General features: G+C 41.1%; 1 protein-coding gene across 13 annotated transcripts in view; it reads left to right on the forward strand.

Moving 5' to 3' along the window:
* Window positions 1-15,883, forward strand: part of nav2a (neuron navigator 2a) — a 299,433-nt gene that overhangs the window by 164,506 nt on the left and 119,044 nt on the right. The window contains exon 1 of one of the 13 annotated variants that reach the window (XM_055004609.1): window positions 4,551-4,683. The exons of 11 other annotated variants lie outside the window; for them this stretch is intronic. In XM_055004609.1, coding sequence (XP_054860584.1) covers window positions 4,633-4,683 — 51 coding nt within the window. In that variant the 5' untranslated portion in view covers window positions 4,551-4,632. Of the gene's footprint in view, window positions 1-4,550; window positions 4,684-12,415; window positions 12,648-15,883 lie in introns of those variants that run through there. One more of the 13 variants, XM_055004585.1, reaches the window with a different exon arrangement.

A 15,883-nucleotide genomic window follows, 5' to 3' on the forward strand; every position in this document is an offset into this window, starting at 1 on the left:
GTGTTTATAGTTTTAAGTTTAAGTCATAGCTGTTAATATCTCATATGCAGCACTTCTTTGGAAAAGACAATAAGTATATTTTTTATCCAACCATATGAATACTGCAGCATGCAGTTTTCCTTTCCAGTTTTTTCCTCCTGAATATACAGCAGATGTGGCACTGTAATATAGTACCATATATTTAATGTTTCACACCGTGTTTACTGCTGCAGAGACGTGACTGATTCTCGGCGGTGCCCTGAGTTTGATGGGATTGTTGAGTGTAAATAGGCATGAAAACAGCTGTGAAAAATAGCTTGGCTCTCTGTCAATGCTGTCTGCTAGTGAAAACATGACGGAGTGGATTCTCACATCTCTGCATTCAGCTCTCTTCTCCAGCAGCTTCAGGGAATTTCTCAAGCTGTTATATTCCCCCGATTTCAACCTGGATGGAATCACAATGAGCATGCATGTGTGTGTGTGTGTGTGTGTATGTGTGTGTGTGTTTGTTGTTCTGCATGTCTGCACTCAGTCAGTTCTAAAGCTTCTCTGATAGCAACCGGATTCTAAAATGGGATTAAATCTGCAGCTAAAGAAGAAAAAGCAAATACAAGACATGGATTTTAAGGGGTTAAACTCATTTTAGGGGTTGCGTGTGTCTTAGTTGTTTAAAAACAGTCTATAGAGTTAATGTATCCACTTATAGTATATTAGGCGTAAAACCTGCATGCACTGCACCAAGTAAAATTGGTCAAGATCATATCTAGATTTTAAATGTTTTTAATATGGTTTTTGGTTTAAATGATTTGAGTTGATAAAATTTTTTACTGTGAACCAACAGTTATGTAAAACAGCTTTAATAATGTTGCATTAAGTACTCATCTGAGTCAATATGAACACAAAACTGCACATAAAAGCCGAATTCTTACACTTTAAATGCAAATAAATTTCTCATTTTAAAAAAAACTGTAATTAATATACCATTACTGCCCTGTCCAGCTGCTGTTTTTGCCTCTCTCTCCCCAACATACCCTCATCCATATGTCCCTGAACCCCCCATCACCTTCACCCGGAGCAGCCAGGCAGCAGGTCCATCCCTCCCCTCACCCCCACCATCACCCCAGTCTTCCTCTCCTTCCTCAGAGGTGGGGGTCCCCCAAAACAAAGGCCCCTCCACGGTGGGGTTATCCCCCCATTGTCCCCGACACACTGAGTTTTATCTGGGTCTGTGAAAGGAACCATACTCTGCCCATTCACCGCGGCTGCACTTAATGAGCTTGTTGAAGGCCTGTACTAAAACTGTTAAACACGAGCTCTAAATGCTGACTTATTCTCTGCTCCTAGAGTCAGAATGTCATTAAATCAGGGCTGGTTAGGAGCAAAGGGAGACTGATGCTTAACTGGTGTGTTGGGCTGAGTAGATGGGTTTAGTTTTGTGGTAAGTTAGCTCAGACATTGTTAAAATACAGTATAGATAAAGTAGGATATGTGTAGCATTAGTTACTGCGTAAAAAGTATGTAGAAGTTTGACAATCAGCACTGTAATGGTCATTTTCAAACTTTTCCTTTTCATATAGTTTGGTTTCAAACTTCACTGTTGTTTCTTGTATTGTTTAGTTTTGATTAAACCTTCTTGCAGACACGCACACACTTAAGATGTGTAGTTGTTGCTATTATACTGCTTTTTTAGTTAGTCGGAAACTGCTTTGAAGGACTCTGTACATGCACAGTAGGCCATATCTACTTATTTAAAGCATGCACAGTAATGCCCTTGTAATGTTGTAAATTTTGGGCTTGCAGATGTCTACAATCTTTCACGAACTTGGGTAGATATTTAGGTCATACATATTCATAGACAATATAGCACTACCTTTAAGGCCAGTTCAGGGTTTCCACATGACTGATACGGACTTTGAAAGCAGACAGTCAAGTTGCACACAACTTTAGTCATACTACAATAGATACATGTCATGGAGGTTTCTGAAAAACTGACAGTCTTTGGACATTTGACAGGATATAGCAGAGCATTTACAGATTGGGCTGTGGAATTGTGCCAATGTCATTATTGCTAATATGTGCTAAGAACAATGGGTGGACATAGCACAGGATTTCTGGAGAATCTAGAAATTCCACAATTGTTTGGCTCCATTGATTGAAAGCAGTCAAGGCACCTTCAAAGTCCGTAAGCGACTACTTTAATTACAAATCTTTTAATTATGACATACACAGGTGGGGATAATGAAGAATCCCCTTTCATAATCCCTTCTCATAACTAGCATTTGTTTTAACCTTGATGCGTTTCGTAGCATAACAGTCAGTCAGTGTGCATGCAGACATCTATAGAAAAATCAGAGCACACCCTCTAAGTTTTAGGTAGATGATGAACTTTACATCATGCATCCATAATCTATACAATGCTTAATCCCCATTAGGGTGGTGGGAGGCTGGAGTCTATCCCAGCTGACTTAGGGCGAAGACAGAGGACACCTGGACAGGTTGCTAGTCTACCACAAGGCTACATATAGTAGCCTTGTGGACTGTGTTTATTCCCTGATGCTTCATCTTACACCTTTGGTAGGTCAAAGCTATCACTCATCCAGTGAAATATCCCAACATTTACTACAAAGATTGACACGTGTGGCATAGAATGTTGTGTTTCAGCTGTCACTCAACTTGACAACTGTTAGATGAACTGAAATAAAATTGAGTGCAGACATTCATGCCTCCTTCAGGATAGTCATCCTCGGGCTGGATTTTTAGAAATTGGCAAGCACTTTAGCTTATGATCAGATATCCAATGACATTCCCATCAGACTTTACTGTGCTTTTTCAGTTTTAGTGATGATTAGCAGATGTTTACATGCTGACATGCTAAACTAAGAGAATTTTATACTAAAATAACATTCTGATATTAGCATTAAAGGGCCTGGTTACACTCCCTTGTGGACATGAACTTGGACAGCCATGGACTCCAAAGGTGCATAGTTTGCTCTTCTTATACTATTTTCTCGTCTGATTGGAAGACACGTTTCAGTAAATTTTGTATTCCTTCCTATGCACAGTTGGTTCCCTTGTAGCATAGTGGCTATGCAGTAACAGGAAACTGGAGGATACATAATTGTCCATGCAGAGCCTTATGTACATCCTGCAATAAAGCAATTGACATCACCTGGACTCTAGCAGACACTTGCATATGAAAATGCAGGTTTTAGTCATGTCCTCCTCATTTTTTTAGTTTGTTTCTGATGGCTGTCTCCATTCACTAACCAGACATGCAGGTGTTTGCCATTTAAAAGCTTTGCGAAACACAATTTGTCAAAACTAACCCAACACGTACTTGCAAAGAGACGAGAGCAGGCAGAGTCTTTTCTTGTGTTGCAGCAAAGCCAGTCTCAGCATGTTGTTCCTGAAATTCACTGACAGTCGCACAGTAGGCTTGTAGTTTGCGGTTGTTTCAGCTGTGAATGTCTGTTGTTTTTATTTTAAACAAACTGAAAACATAAATGCACCATTTCCCATCAGTCAGTGTGAAAACTGTTGTGTCTTTAGTGTTTGGCAGAAGACGAGCGAGAATTTATTTCTGCGAAAATATCACAGGTCATTACTTTATACAGTCTGCTTCTGTATTATTGTTGTTTCCTAAAGCTCAGAGCGTTTTTTGTTCAGCCTGATGGAAGTGATCAGGCATCCCCCCGCTGTGGGAACGTTCTGTAAATCTTGGGCCTTTCCCAAAATTCAAATTCGGCTTGTAATTTGTGGTCGGCGGTGGGGTGTGTGTGCACAGGGGGTTGGAGCGCGCTCAAACGGAGGGCATCCTGCACTGCAGACTCTCATACTCACACATACATAAATGCTTAGGTTATGAACCCGCCGTACACATGCACACAAATACACACATGCAGCTGCTGCAGTTTGCTGTGGGTGACGGCTGATCAGAGGCCGGACTCTGAGAAAAATAAAACTTGTCTTTTTTTAACACACAGCACAGGAGCTGGTTAGAGGAATAATAAATAGAAAAGAGACGTTTAGTGTTGAGTTTTGCGCGGTTTGGCCTCTGAGCTCGTCTGCCCTTTTTCCTCACTTTTTTTGTCATGGATGGGGTCGACTCTCGGAGGAGGGGTGATGGTGAGGTTAAGAGGTCTGTCCTTTTCTCTTTCTTCCTCCTCCCCATATGACCAGAGGTCCATTGAAGAGCAATAGCACAATGTGTTGCCGTGGGCCGGGGAGGAGGAGGAGGAGGAGGAAGGGGGATGCACTCCTCCTCCTCCTCCGTTTGGTTTGGCTGCCTCTCAGAGCGGCAGCAGAGGCCGCAGAGCTCCTATTGCCTTTCACCTCCTGCGTTTATTTTTCCCTCGGAGTGGGAGGGGGGACCCTTGGAGGGACTGAGCTCTTCCTCCATCAGGCGAACAGAGACCTGCTGGGGCTCGAGAAGTCAGCAGCAGCTCTGCTGTTACCTCTGGATGTATGTGGTGCACTCAGTCTCTCAAAAAACCTGCATCAAACCATCTCCCTGGATTCTCTTTTTTCCTCTTTGTGGATTTTGTGTATGGGTCCAGTTCTAGAGCTGGAGCTCATGGCTGATGTTTGGGACTGGATGGGCAACCAGCAGTCCTCCTCAACGTGAGGCAGGTGCAAGAAGCTGCGAGAAGCAACATGAGTTTGATGTTGTGCCGCTGGGAGCAGAACAATTTCACCATGAAACTGGTAGGATGAACACTTCCAGGTTCTCACAAAGGTCTAACGCTAGTTAAAAACACATATTTCAGTTCTTTTCTGTGTCTTTTAGGCCTTGCTCTGCTGTTGACAGTTCTTTTTCACTTCCTTTATCCTGCTGTTCTTTCCTAAAGCTTCAGCTTCAGGACAGTCTTAGTTTTTTTTCCACTCTGTGTTTTTATATATCAGTAAAAATGCTTGTCTCATCAGCCCGGAGCCCTGCAGCGGCTGTAGTGTGCACGCAGTGGATTAGTGGTTTTAAAATCATCCTGCATCCTGGTTTTCCTCTCACCTGATACCAGCTTCACTTTGATGCGTGCATGGAAAGTTAAAACAGGGTTAGCGAGGACCACAGTTTTGCTGTTCATTCTCATTTCAAGCATTTCTAAGAAAAAGAGGGATAGCCTTTCACTCTGATTTGTTGCACCTACTATTTGGTGTGATGTAAGTGTGATGCCATGGGGATGATGGTAAATATTCAACAGCCTCTGGGACACAGAGATAAAATGCAGAGGCGGTCAGGTGCAGACAGGTCATGTGGTGCCAACAAATGAGAAAAAAAAGCGGCTTTGTAATAGCTGATGTATGTGATAAAAGTAGGAAGCAGCAGATTTAATAAAAGTCATTTTGTATAATGAGCACCCTGTTGAGTTTACACATAGCAGAAGCAGACAGAACACTCTCTCTCTGTCTTTCTCTGCGTCTTTCCCTTTCTTTCAGCCCTTATCTCGATCTCCTACGAGCCCGGAGAGGAAGGGGAGATGGAGGCAGAGGAGGTTATTGCCAGAGCCTAAAGATGAGTTGATAAGGTGGCTAGCTTAATTACACACTGCTAACCTACACACAGCGTGACTGACAGGAGGCCGGCGGGCCGCAGGGTCAGCGTGTATTTGTTTGTGTGCGTGAAAAGCAGAGATTGACAAAGATGGCTGAACATGTGCACACACTTACAGAAATTAAAATGACCTTGTGTTTTATTATGAAGTGTAGTCGATGTCCATAATCCTCTCCGTTCTAACGCGGGTCTATTGATTATTTGACCGTCATGGTTTTTATGTCAACATATGACCCATGCAGCATAAATCAGAATGATGATTAATGTGTTTAATCTTGGACGGAGGCAGGCTGGTTTATACAGAGCAGATAAACAGAGTGGAGCCATATTTTTTTAAATTACGGCATGTCGTAATTTGATAAAACTCACTTGCAGACAGTAGCAACATCATGCATTTCATTACACATTTGTTTTTCAGGTGTTCTCTTGATGGTTTATCTCATTCATCTCGGTAATATGCAGGAGTGTAGTGCTGTTTGTTTAACCCTCTGAACCGCAAAACCCACCAGCAGGTTTAAAAGCCACTTATCTTTACAAAACAGAACACCCAAATTGTGATTTTAATCAGATCTGGGAGGTGTGAAAACAAACTGAATCATTGCATTTTGAACTTTCCAACAGTCCTTGAACAAATCATTAGTGGCACACCATTCTGTCAGAAAACTTTAACCAAATCTAAGCTTAAAATTGTGATATTTAATCATAATCACTTAATTCTATGTATCTCATTCACAAATTCACCAAAAATTAACAGTTTGATTTCACCAGATTCTGTAAAAACAAAAAAATCTGCTCGTTTTGGTGCAGTTTTGAAGCCACTAGTGACCCAGCTGTGATCAGCGCTCAAAAATTCAAGGACTTTTCAGCTGAACTGCAGGCAGTGTTTCCACAGAGCACATAGGAAACAATGTAAGCATTAAAATATCAGTAGTAGATAGAGTCACATGTTGTTTTCATGTTGGCTACACCTGTGGGCACTTGGGAAAATGTTGTACAATGTTGTCTTGCATGTCGTTAAATCCATTACTGGAAATCAGGAATCAATCAACACACCTAAGCTGTCAATACAACAACTCTGACCTTTTGTTTTTATCGGCTCTCTTGATTGACGAACACTTTGGTGATTACTAAATCTTCTAGTGCTTGATAGAAATGTATATAAATTTCAGCTTATGATTATCCGTTTAATGATTATGCAAACTGCAGATATTCCATTTCCTAACTACAACACACATATGGTGGTACAACAGGTGAAGAAAGATGATTATAGCTGCCTTTCTTTGCTAGAATTTTAAGATCAGTATTCCAGTAAGTCAGAATCTAATTTCTCCAGACAACATTTTTTTTTGTTTCTGTGCACTTGAGCACTACTTTTTGCTATTTTTTTCCCCTTATATTTTACATTTTAGATATCTTGAAGTTAGGGAAATGTCCAAAATGTACCTGCAGCCGGAGCTTCTCTCTAGTTTGTCACAGGTACAAGACATGCACCTTAGTGCAACTGAAATGTGGTCAAATAGAACACCATATTACTTAAACCTGACACCTGGTAATCAGTCCATTAAATATCCAGATATCAGTTCTACAATTCTACAATTTCATTTAGCAGCCGCTTTTTTCCAAGGCGACGTACATCTGAGAGTAGATGCAACACAAGCAAGGATCTAGTCAGGAGAAAACAATCTGGACAAGAGCCATAAAACAAGTTCAAGTGTGATAATAGGACCTTGGTGCCTACAGGCACTGCATCTCTTCCACCTTTTGGTATGCTCTAAAAGGTGCATTGTCATCCATTCTGATACTAATAAAGAGAAAGTAACCCTAAAAACAAATGTGACATCTTATGGTCACGTGAATGAGAGTTTGGTGCCTAAAACAGCAAAGTGAAGTGAAAGCAAGATTTAAATGAAAACATAAAACTAGAGTGATGGTACTGAGACAGGTCTCAAGCTCAAGTCTCCTGGACGAGTCTTTGTAAGAGCTTAGTCCAGCCACACTACTATTAATTGGGGTGATTAAGGCCAACTGAGACTACTAGCAGGGAGACATCCATATGTATGGGAATAATTGTGGACTGATAATGTCTAATGGATGCAAAGATAACATATAAATGGTGTAAGTAGAGGGGATGGCTGCAGCAAAAATCTTTTACCAGATTTGAACTGAACTGTAATAAAAGTCAGAATATCATACGTTTGAAAGCAATTGAAAGATCACAGTATCTTTAGGGGTTGAGAAAGTCATCTCTAGGTGTTTAAAAGGCTTTTCAAACACTGCTGAGTCAACACAAAATGCAATAGAGTTGTAGATTTTAGGAGCTCAGACCTAAATAAGACTTCTAAGAACCAAGACAGAGCTGCGCGAGAGTTTTCTCTGCAGGGAAACAAGTTCTATCACTGTCCATTTGGTTGTTTGCTTCCTACTAACAAGCTAACAAGCTAAGCCCTCTTTAAGGTTCCACTGTGCCCTCATTGACATCAGTCTGCATGTCTGAGGATTTGTGCTGATCAGATACTGCTACCGTGCCGTAACTGAAGCACCAATCTGGGCATTTAACCAGCATCGTATTCACAGTTCACTGCTCTTCTGCTGTGAAATTCCAAATCAGTTTATGTATTGCATGTACAGATGCCCACTCATGCTGATGGATGGCTCGTTTTCCCAGCCTCTGAGCTGCACAGCCCAAGCCAAGTGGTTTAGTCTACCATGTGCCTGGTATGGCCTCCATGCCTTACAAAGCCACATGTCTTTCATGTGCCAAACAGAAAGCAAGCAGAGACATGAGGGCTTATTTAGAGCTGGCCTGTTTCAGCTTTCTGCGGGCTAAAGCCACTTGAGAGGCCTGTGTGAGTCCACCGAGGTGGGGGGTGGGGAGGCCGCTTGCTGCCGAGGGCCCCGCAGACCGACATCCATCCATGTTCCGTCCCGCTGGTGGCAGACAAGCAGCAGCTCCAGATGCAGTTATGATGGGGAGGACAGAGTCAGGAGAAGATAAATGTTCGTTGGTTTGGTTTGATTACTGGGAGAAGAACAAGCAGCTCGTGTGTACACTCTGAATGAACTTCCCAGCATCACTCTCTGTGTTTCTGCCTGTCTCAGGTTATGTTTGGTTTCTTCTGTCCCTCAGATATTAGCCATGTTTCCATAATGCATTATGATGTACATTTTGAAGTTGCATTAGAAAGAGTTGATGGAAATGTCAAAACTCTGAAAAAAACGTTCCCAATTTCACAAAAACATTTTTATGCCCACTTAGACAATTGCATAATAGAGATAATGCAGAAAATAGGTTATGGAAACACCTTTTTTGACTAAGTTGTTTATGTTTTTGCCTTTACAGTCTTTAGTTGGTACGAAACATGATTAATACCAGCTGACATGACAGAATGATAACTTTTTATTTCCAGTTTTTCTCAATGAGATGCCCAAAGTTTTCTTTATTTCTTTTTCTACGTTTTCTATCTGTTTTTTATAAACAGCTGTTTTTTTTTCTCTTTTTTACAGCCATATGTAACATATTGTAAACCACTAGCCTAGTTTATTCTGTTGAAAGCAATTAATGCTAACAAGCCTAATTCAGGTCTTTTCTTTTTTTTTTTAGGTCTTGTCAACATTTTCAAAGTATGCTTCAAATTTTCCGCTACAGGTGTGTAACATAGTGTAATTATGCAGACATTGTAATCAGTTCTGTTTGTGTTTTCACTGCTGGACTAGTTCCTGCAACTAAATTTGGAGGTGACACTAATGCTAGTTCCAGGGGCTAGTACGGCAAGTGCAACGTGAGCTTTGAGAAACTTTGAAACGATGAAGGGAATTTAAAAACTCACAGTGCAAAGAATCCAGTAAGTATTCCTAAAATCTCAAGTTCAACCTTCCTGTGCTCTTTTTTTCCTTCGTCTGTCTTGAATTTTGTAATTGGATTTGTATTTATCTGAAATACTGCAGCATCAGTCCTGTATTTTTTGCATCTATTTTTTGCATTGCTTCAAACTGTTTAACTACCAAAGTTAGTGTGACCTAGTTATCACAAACTGATCGAGAGTGAAACTATCAGTGTTAGAGCGCAGGGCACAGCACAGCAGCTGGCAGAGCAGACTGTAGTCCTCTGTTGTCATATCATACAGACTAGGGACACTGTTTCCCAGAAGCCATCTGTCTGTGTCTGCAAATGCTCACTGAGGGATGTGCAGAAGATGACATCCTTCATCCAGGTTCGAGCTGGAGGAATTACTGCATTTACAGCTCGTGTGTTGTTAGATTGGACACAGAAAAGTGGCCCACAGTGTGATAAGTGGCAGACTATCACCTATCACATATGCGTGGCTCCTTCTGCTCACTGCGTCCTTCTTTTAGATTATTGTGCGAGTGACTCCTGCAGTCCATCTATCACTCTCCCACCAGCCATCTGCTCGCCGGGTCAGAGGGGATGTGTCGCCACATGTCACCTTCAGCCTGCAGCAGCACCAGGACAAGCTGAGTCCTTATCAGCGAGGCTCAGCAGCAGGAATATGTTTTCTAACGCGATTGTATACTGCTACTAATCAATTCTGAGGCTCTCAAAATGTCAGCACTCGCACTGGGAAGACTAGAAGCTGTAAAAATGTGAACAAATGGAAGATTTACAGGATTTGTCAAGTTTAATAAAGGTCCAGAAATCCTCTAACAAGCTCAAGAGTTGACTAAAGATGGTATCACACAGAGGGGAGGTGGTGCATGAAGAACTGGCAAGAATTTCTCCCTACTAAAACACCCAAAGCCAGTGTTTTTTTTTCTCAGATTTAATTCCTAAAAACCAACTGAAACTTACAGCATGTGCACTAGACCAGTGTGTTACAGGGTGAAAAACACGTCTGCATAAAAGATGATGACGATTATAAGATTTTAGGCCCTTTCAGCTCTACTCTCTGCTGGCTTTACAAAGTCTGCCAACATGTGTTTGTTCTTTTTTAAACCTTTATTTAAGCAGAATATGTCTGAGCCTGTTTCATACTTCACTACAAACCTGTACAAAGTCCACCACGAATCAGGTATCAAGCAGCAGAGAAAAGTGTAGTCGACTTGTAAATGGGTTTCACACTTGCTTATCTATATTTTATGCTTGATGCTCAGTTATGTGTTTCTTCGAGTTTCTCCGGTGAAGCTGCTCCGAGGTGCTGCAGCTGAAGTGGTTCTTCTGGGTGGCTCCAAGGTGTGAATTTATGTCGATGTGTGAATATAGAGCAGGGCCGGTGTCAGCACATAACTCGGCTGGTTAAAGTTTAATCACCTGATGACATAAGATGACGGCTGAATTGGAAGAGCGCTACGAGCCACCACCCGACACCTGAGACCTCCCGTGTTCTGGTTTGTGTGTGGGCGCTGGCTGTGATGTGCAGCACCAGGTGTGCAGGAAGGATTGTGAAGTGTTCTGTCAGTCAGCGTTAGGAGCTCAGGGAAGACGTTCGTTATGTTCGAACCATCTGTCTCAGACACAGGGGGCGACGGTGAGCTGTGGGGGATTATGTGCATGAGAAAACTTTAGAAAATAAGTTTTTCCTTCCTTAATTTGAACCGATATCCGAGGAAATCCAGTCGTGTGAACAGTCATGGTGACTCATATTTCTACGCCTTAAAAGTGATGATAGATAACGTGGGATTTTCTTTATGGTAGCCTTGTAAAAAGCAACAGGACAGTGCTGTTTCGTTTCAGTGCTGAGTGGTGGCCACTCATAGAGGATACACTGATGGGTTCTGAAACTGTCACCTGTAATAAATCTACAAACTCTGATACACGATACATGGCTCAAGGGTATGGACAGTACTGAATTACATCTGCATAGTCAAGCAGTGACAAAAATCTGCAACCTGCTGCTGATCGAGACATATTGCTTTTGCTAAATGCTGAACTTATTGTCATTTTGCACATTTTTGACACTTTGTAGTTAAGAGAATGTCTAAAATTCACCTGCAGCCAAGGTCTTGAACTTCTCTCTAGTGTGCCTCGGGTACATGATATTCATCTTAACATTAGTGCAACCAAAATATAGACAAATAGAGCAGCTTATTCATATATTAACAATCCATCAAATGTCCAGATATCAGCAGATATCATTCAAATACATATGGGCCAGCAGGGATCTATTCAGTCTTCTTGTTTAGATTTTTTAGTCTGTTCCTCAATGACTTTTGAAAGATAATTTATCGTCTAATCAGACATCCAGGTACCCGAAACATGAGATTTTTATTTTTTATTTTATCTTCATTTAAGGCACGAGTTGTTAGACTTGAGAGTTTTTCACCTGGGATTTGGTGAAGAGCATGTAATTATCTAGATTTAGTACAAGCTTAAGGCTAATCAATGCCTTCTGAATGAGTGAAAAATCTGACTTTAAATTAGACAAAAATTTGTCAATAGAGGTATTTATTTGACTGAGTGCAATGGGTGTACGGCTTTGTAGTTAAACAGTATTGCTGGTCAGAGAGTCTACTGCTGCTGAGAGGCCACGGTGGAAAATCCCTATAAGGATCGGTTAAAATGCCAATTAATGGATCATTCGGTTTTGGAGTTTAGGAATCGGTGAATCTTCACATAACAGAAAAAAGCAGCTAGACTTTCTACTATCACGGTGTAATGTGTGTTAAAAACTGATGTAAACATTGTTTTCAGATCTGCACAGTTTCAGGTTAGAGTGCCCAAAAATAAAGGGTTCCATTTCTGGGTTTTATGTTTCTGGTCTCCACTGGCAGAAGAGGAGGGAACTGAGTCAGGGTAAGTGACTCAGACGGTGAATGACACCCAGAGAGAGAGAGAGAGAGAGAGAGAGAGAGAGGTTAAAACAGTGTCAGAAAGTCTGAGGCTTCACTATGAAGCTGTCTGACAGGAGGACAGATTAGAGAGAAGAACTAATGTTCAGAAAGAGACGCTGCTGCAGAGATGTGAAGGAGACAACACGGTCATCAAACATCGTGGCTGATAAACCGTCCTCTTTACCTTTATGACTGTCGTCTCTGGGATCTCCAGTTGTTTGCTTTGCCCTGGTAGTTGTCTGTATTGAAGTGACGACCCAACATGTCGGGCCACGCCGGCCTCAGGGTCCCGGTCAGGAGCTACAGCCGCTACTCCTGTGAAAACTTCAAACTGGTAAGAAACCAGAACGGGGAAGGTGGAGCTTTTAAAATTTGCAGGTGTCATGGATGCATTTTTACTCATCAACCTGTTGCTGAAGTGCGAAACAAGACGTTTAAAGTACAAGATAAAGCGTTTGCATTTGACTTTAGCCGAGGGGAGAAAGAGAAGACTTGATTTAAGAGGAAAGGTCAGCTTGAAATAGACCTGTCAGGGGTAGAACCAGATCTCCAGGAAGCAGGAGAAGGAATTATTATAGAAGCCGCTGGCAGACGCAGGTACTCGGAGAGTTTATGAAAGTTTACTGTTGGGATTTAACTCTGCCTTATAAACCCCTGGATGTCCTGAGCACGATTGTTGGACGAGGCCTTCATCTTAGCTGGCTTTGTGTTTCCAAATGTAGATTTCCTTTGAAAGCGCTGTTATCAGAGCATGTCTTTTAGTAGACTCGGCTCTCTGTGCCATTACCTGAGTTATAACGAAAGCAGTTTAAGTCCTGGCTCCCTATGAAAGCTCCTTGGGAGAGATAGGCCTTTATTGCAGCTTTGGGCCCGCTGTGTTCTCTTTATAGTTCGTGCTCATGTTGGTAGATTAGTTCATAATGGGTGTGTTAAACACAGAGCTTTTTAAGGTTGCTTACTGAACCCTGAGAGTAATAAGGCTAATAGTCCTGAAGTTATCAGTGTAATTGTTGCTGCGCCGTCGTGTGCATGTGAGAACGTGGGCAGAGCTGAGGTGTTGTGGTTTATCGTCATGTGAAAATGTGTAAAATTTACCTGCTGGTTTGTAATTTTTACGCTTGAATTTAAGCGGAACGAATAAATGGACCTTAAGAATAACTCACCACAACTTCATGAACGAGCTAAAAATGTAACTAAGCTAAAAATGGACCGCCGTCATGTGAAAAATAACAGACTGCTGCTTTTGTGATATTTATGAATTTTTCTGAATTAAGATCTCAAAGAGTTGTATTGCGATTATTTTTGACCAAACAGTTGAAATTTTTAGCACTTTTTCCAGAACTTTTTGCTGCAATTTTTTTGTTAACCCACTGCACTCCAAGCAGTCTGGAATGTCATCTTTTTCCTTATTCACTGCAATGTAAAATCCTGCACCTCTAAGGAAACAGCACCACAGTGGCTAGAGGTAGAGAGAGAACTCAGAATGTCTTTAAAACTTGAGAAACCCTAAAAGAAAGATAATCAACATCTTTTCTAAATGTACACAGGAAAAAAACTAGTAGTGGCACGATTATATAGAGATATTTTACTTCTTCCATGTTTTATTTGTTTCTATACTTGTTCCCTGTCTACTCTGTGTAAACATCCTGCAGCTCAGCCGAGTTCAAATGAAAATTCCTTGAATTTTTGTCACGTGACTGTTGGTCACAGCTGAGTCACTAATGGCTTTACGGTTGTGCCGAGGAACTCAGAATTTTTTGTTTTTTGTAGAATCAGGTTAGTATATATAGTTTATTTTTGATGATTTTTTTTAAAATGAGACATATAGAATACATTGATTAAGATGAAATATAACAACTTTAAGCTTAGTTTTGGTGAAGTTTTCTGACTTAAGCTTGGATAACTGAAAACCCAAAGATTCTTTCCGTTTCTGACTACAATAAATGGTTTAATTTTGGGGATTTAAAAAAAAAAATGAACATGGTTTTCAAACCTGCTGGCAGATTTTGAGGTACAGTAACAGTAATTTTACAAATCGTGTAGGAACTGAAGAATGCCCAGATTGTCGTGATTTACATCTAGCTGCAACATTTCATGCACTTCTGTCACATTTTCTTCTTTTGAATTGAAACTGTAATTGACTTAATTTCTCCAACTGACTCAAAATGTGATGCTAGTGCTTCTGTACACACCACTTTTAGGTACTAGATTGAAAAACAATCAGCTGACAGAGACTGAGGACAAATGTTGCATAAGATAGAGATAACACAAAAAAGTTCCCCTCACTATTGTGTGTGAACTCCAGGGAAGCCAGGGGGAGCTCGGCTCTTAATAAGACATGAGCTCCCTACAAACATGATTTGGGAGATTTTGGGGGGTCTCTAAAATATTGATCACTCGTAAAATTAGGCTATTATTGATGTTTGATTCATGCATGAGAGTGATTAATCACTAATTCACTTTTCAATACATGCCCACATGCACGCTCTTCTTGCCGTCATCATCAAAGCAAATCATAAACTTCGTTCAAAGACGAGGAAGCTAACTTTTTTGATGTCAGCTGCCATAAAAAAAAACAGAAGAAGGAAGATCACCCACTGTGGTGCTGAAAACAGACAGGAGAAGTTACTTTTCTTCAGTTTTCTTATTATTTGTTCATTCATTTCTTATTAATTGGGATAATAATTAAATGAAGCTGAGTTGAGGGCTTTATAAATGTTATGTCTGTTGTTTCTGACCTCACAAAAGTGAAAAAGTGAGCTTCTCTAATAGCCATAGTGGGCTTCTTTAACTCTATATTTGAGTGAATGTTTGAACCTTGACATGACAAGCTGTTGATTTGAAATTTGGGAAGCTTTTGCAAACATTCCCCTTGTTTTTGGACCATTTTTGGAAGGAAAAAATGCCCAGATTTACTAAATGAAAGTAAAAAAATATATATCAACCTAAGCACTAAGGCAGTTTTTCTTAACTTTTTCTTAACATTTTTTCACTCAACAGCAGTGATGCAAGTGGGTGCAGTGTTTGTTTAGCAGCTTATCAAGTCACTGTCAGAGCAAACAACAGCAGAGATGAAAGACTAAAATAACACAAAGTGGTTGCTGCAGCTTTATGACAGCTTGAGAAACACAGGAACCAAAAGACATCAACTCCTCCTACCGTATGATCAGCTCAGTCACGACTCTTCACGTGTCACGACTTTTTGCCAAACTTCCACACCTGCACTTTTTAATCTTCACAAAGTCGCCTTCAACACAAGGTTAGTCTCCCGGCATGATGCCCCGTCCGTCCTCCACCTGACCGGGCCAACGCAGCGCTGCAGGGCTGGCCTGTGTGCGTCATGCCCTTCTGCAGGCATCGCACACCAGCCCGGTGACTCAGCAAGCCGAGGCAGCGGGGATGCTGGATGTCAAGCACATTTGTGTGTTTCTGTGAGAAAAAAAGAAAGAAGATGCAGCTGTCTGAATGAGTGACTCATCGCTGCTTGTTACAGGCTTTGAAGAAGTGACTGTGTGTCATTTCTGAAGGCTTAAATTGGGAGTTATTATGTGAACATGCATATGGGTCCAG

The sequence above is a fragment of the Amphiprion ocellaris genome, chromosome 1, assembly GCF_022539595.1.
Source record: "Amphiprion ocellaris isolate individual 3 ecotype Okinawa chromosome 1, ASM2253959v1, whole genome shotgun sequence".
Classification (NCBI taxonomy): Eukaryota; Metazoa; Chordata; class Actinopteri; family Pomacentridae; genus Amphiprion; species Amphiprion ocellaris.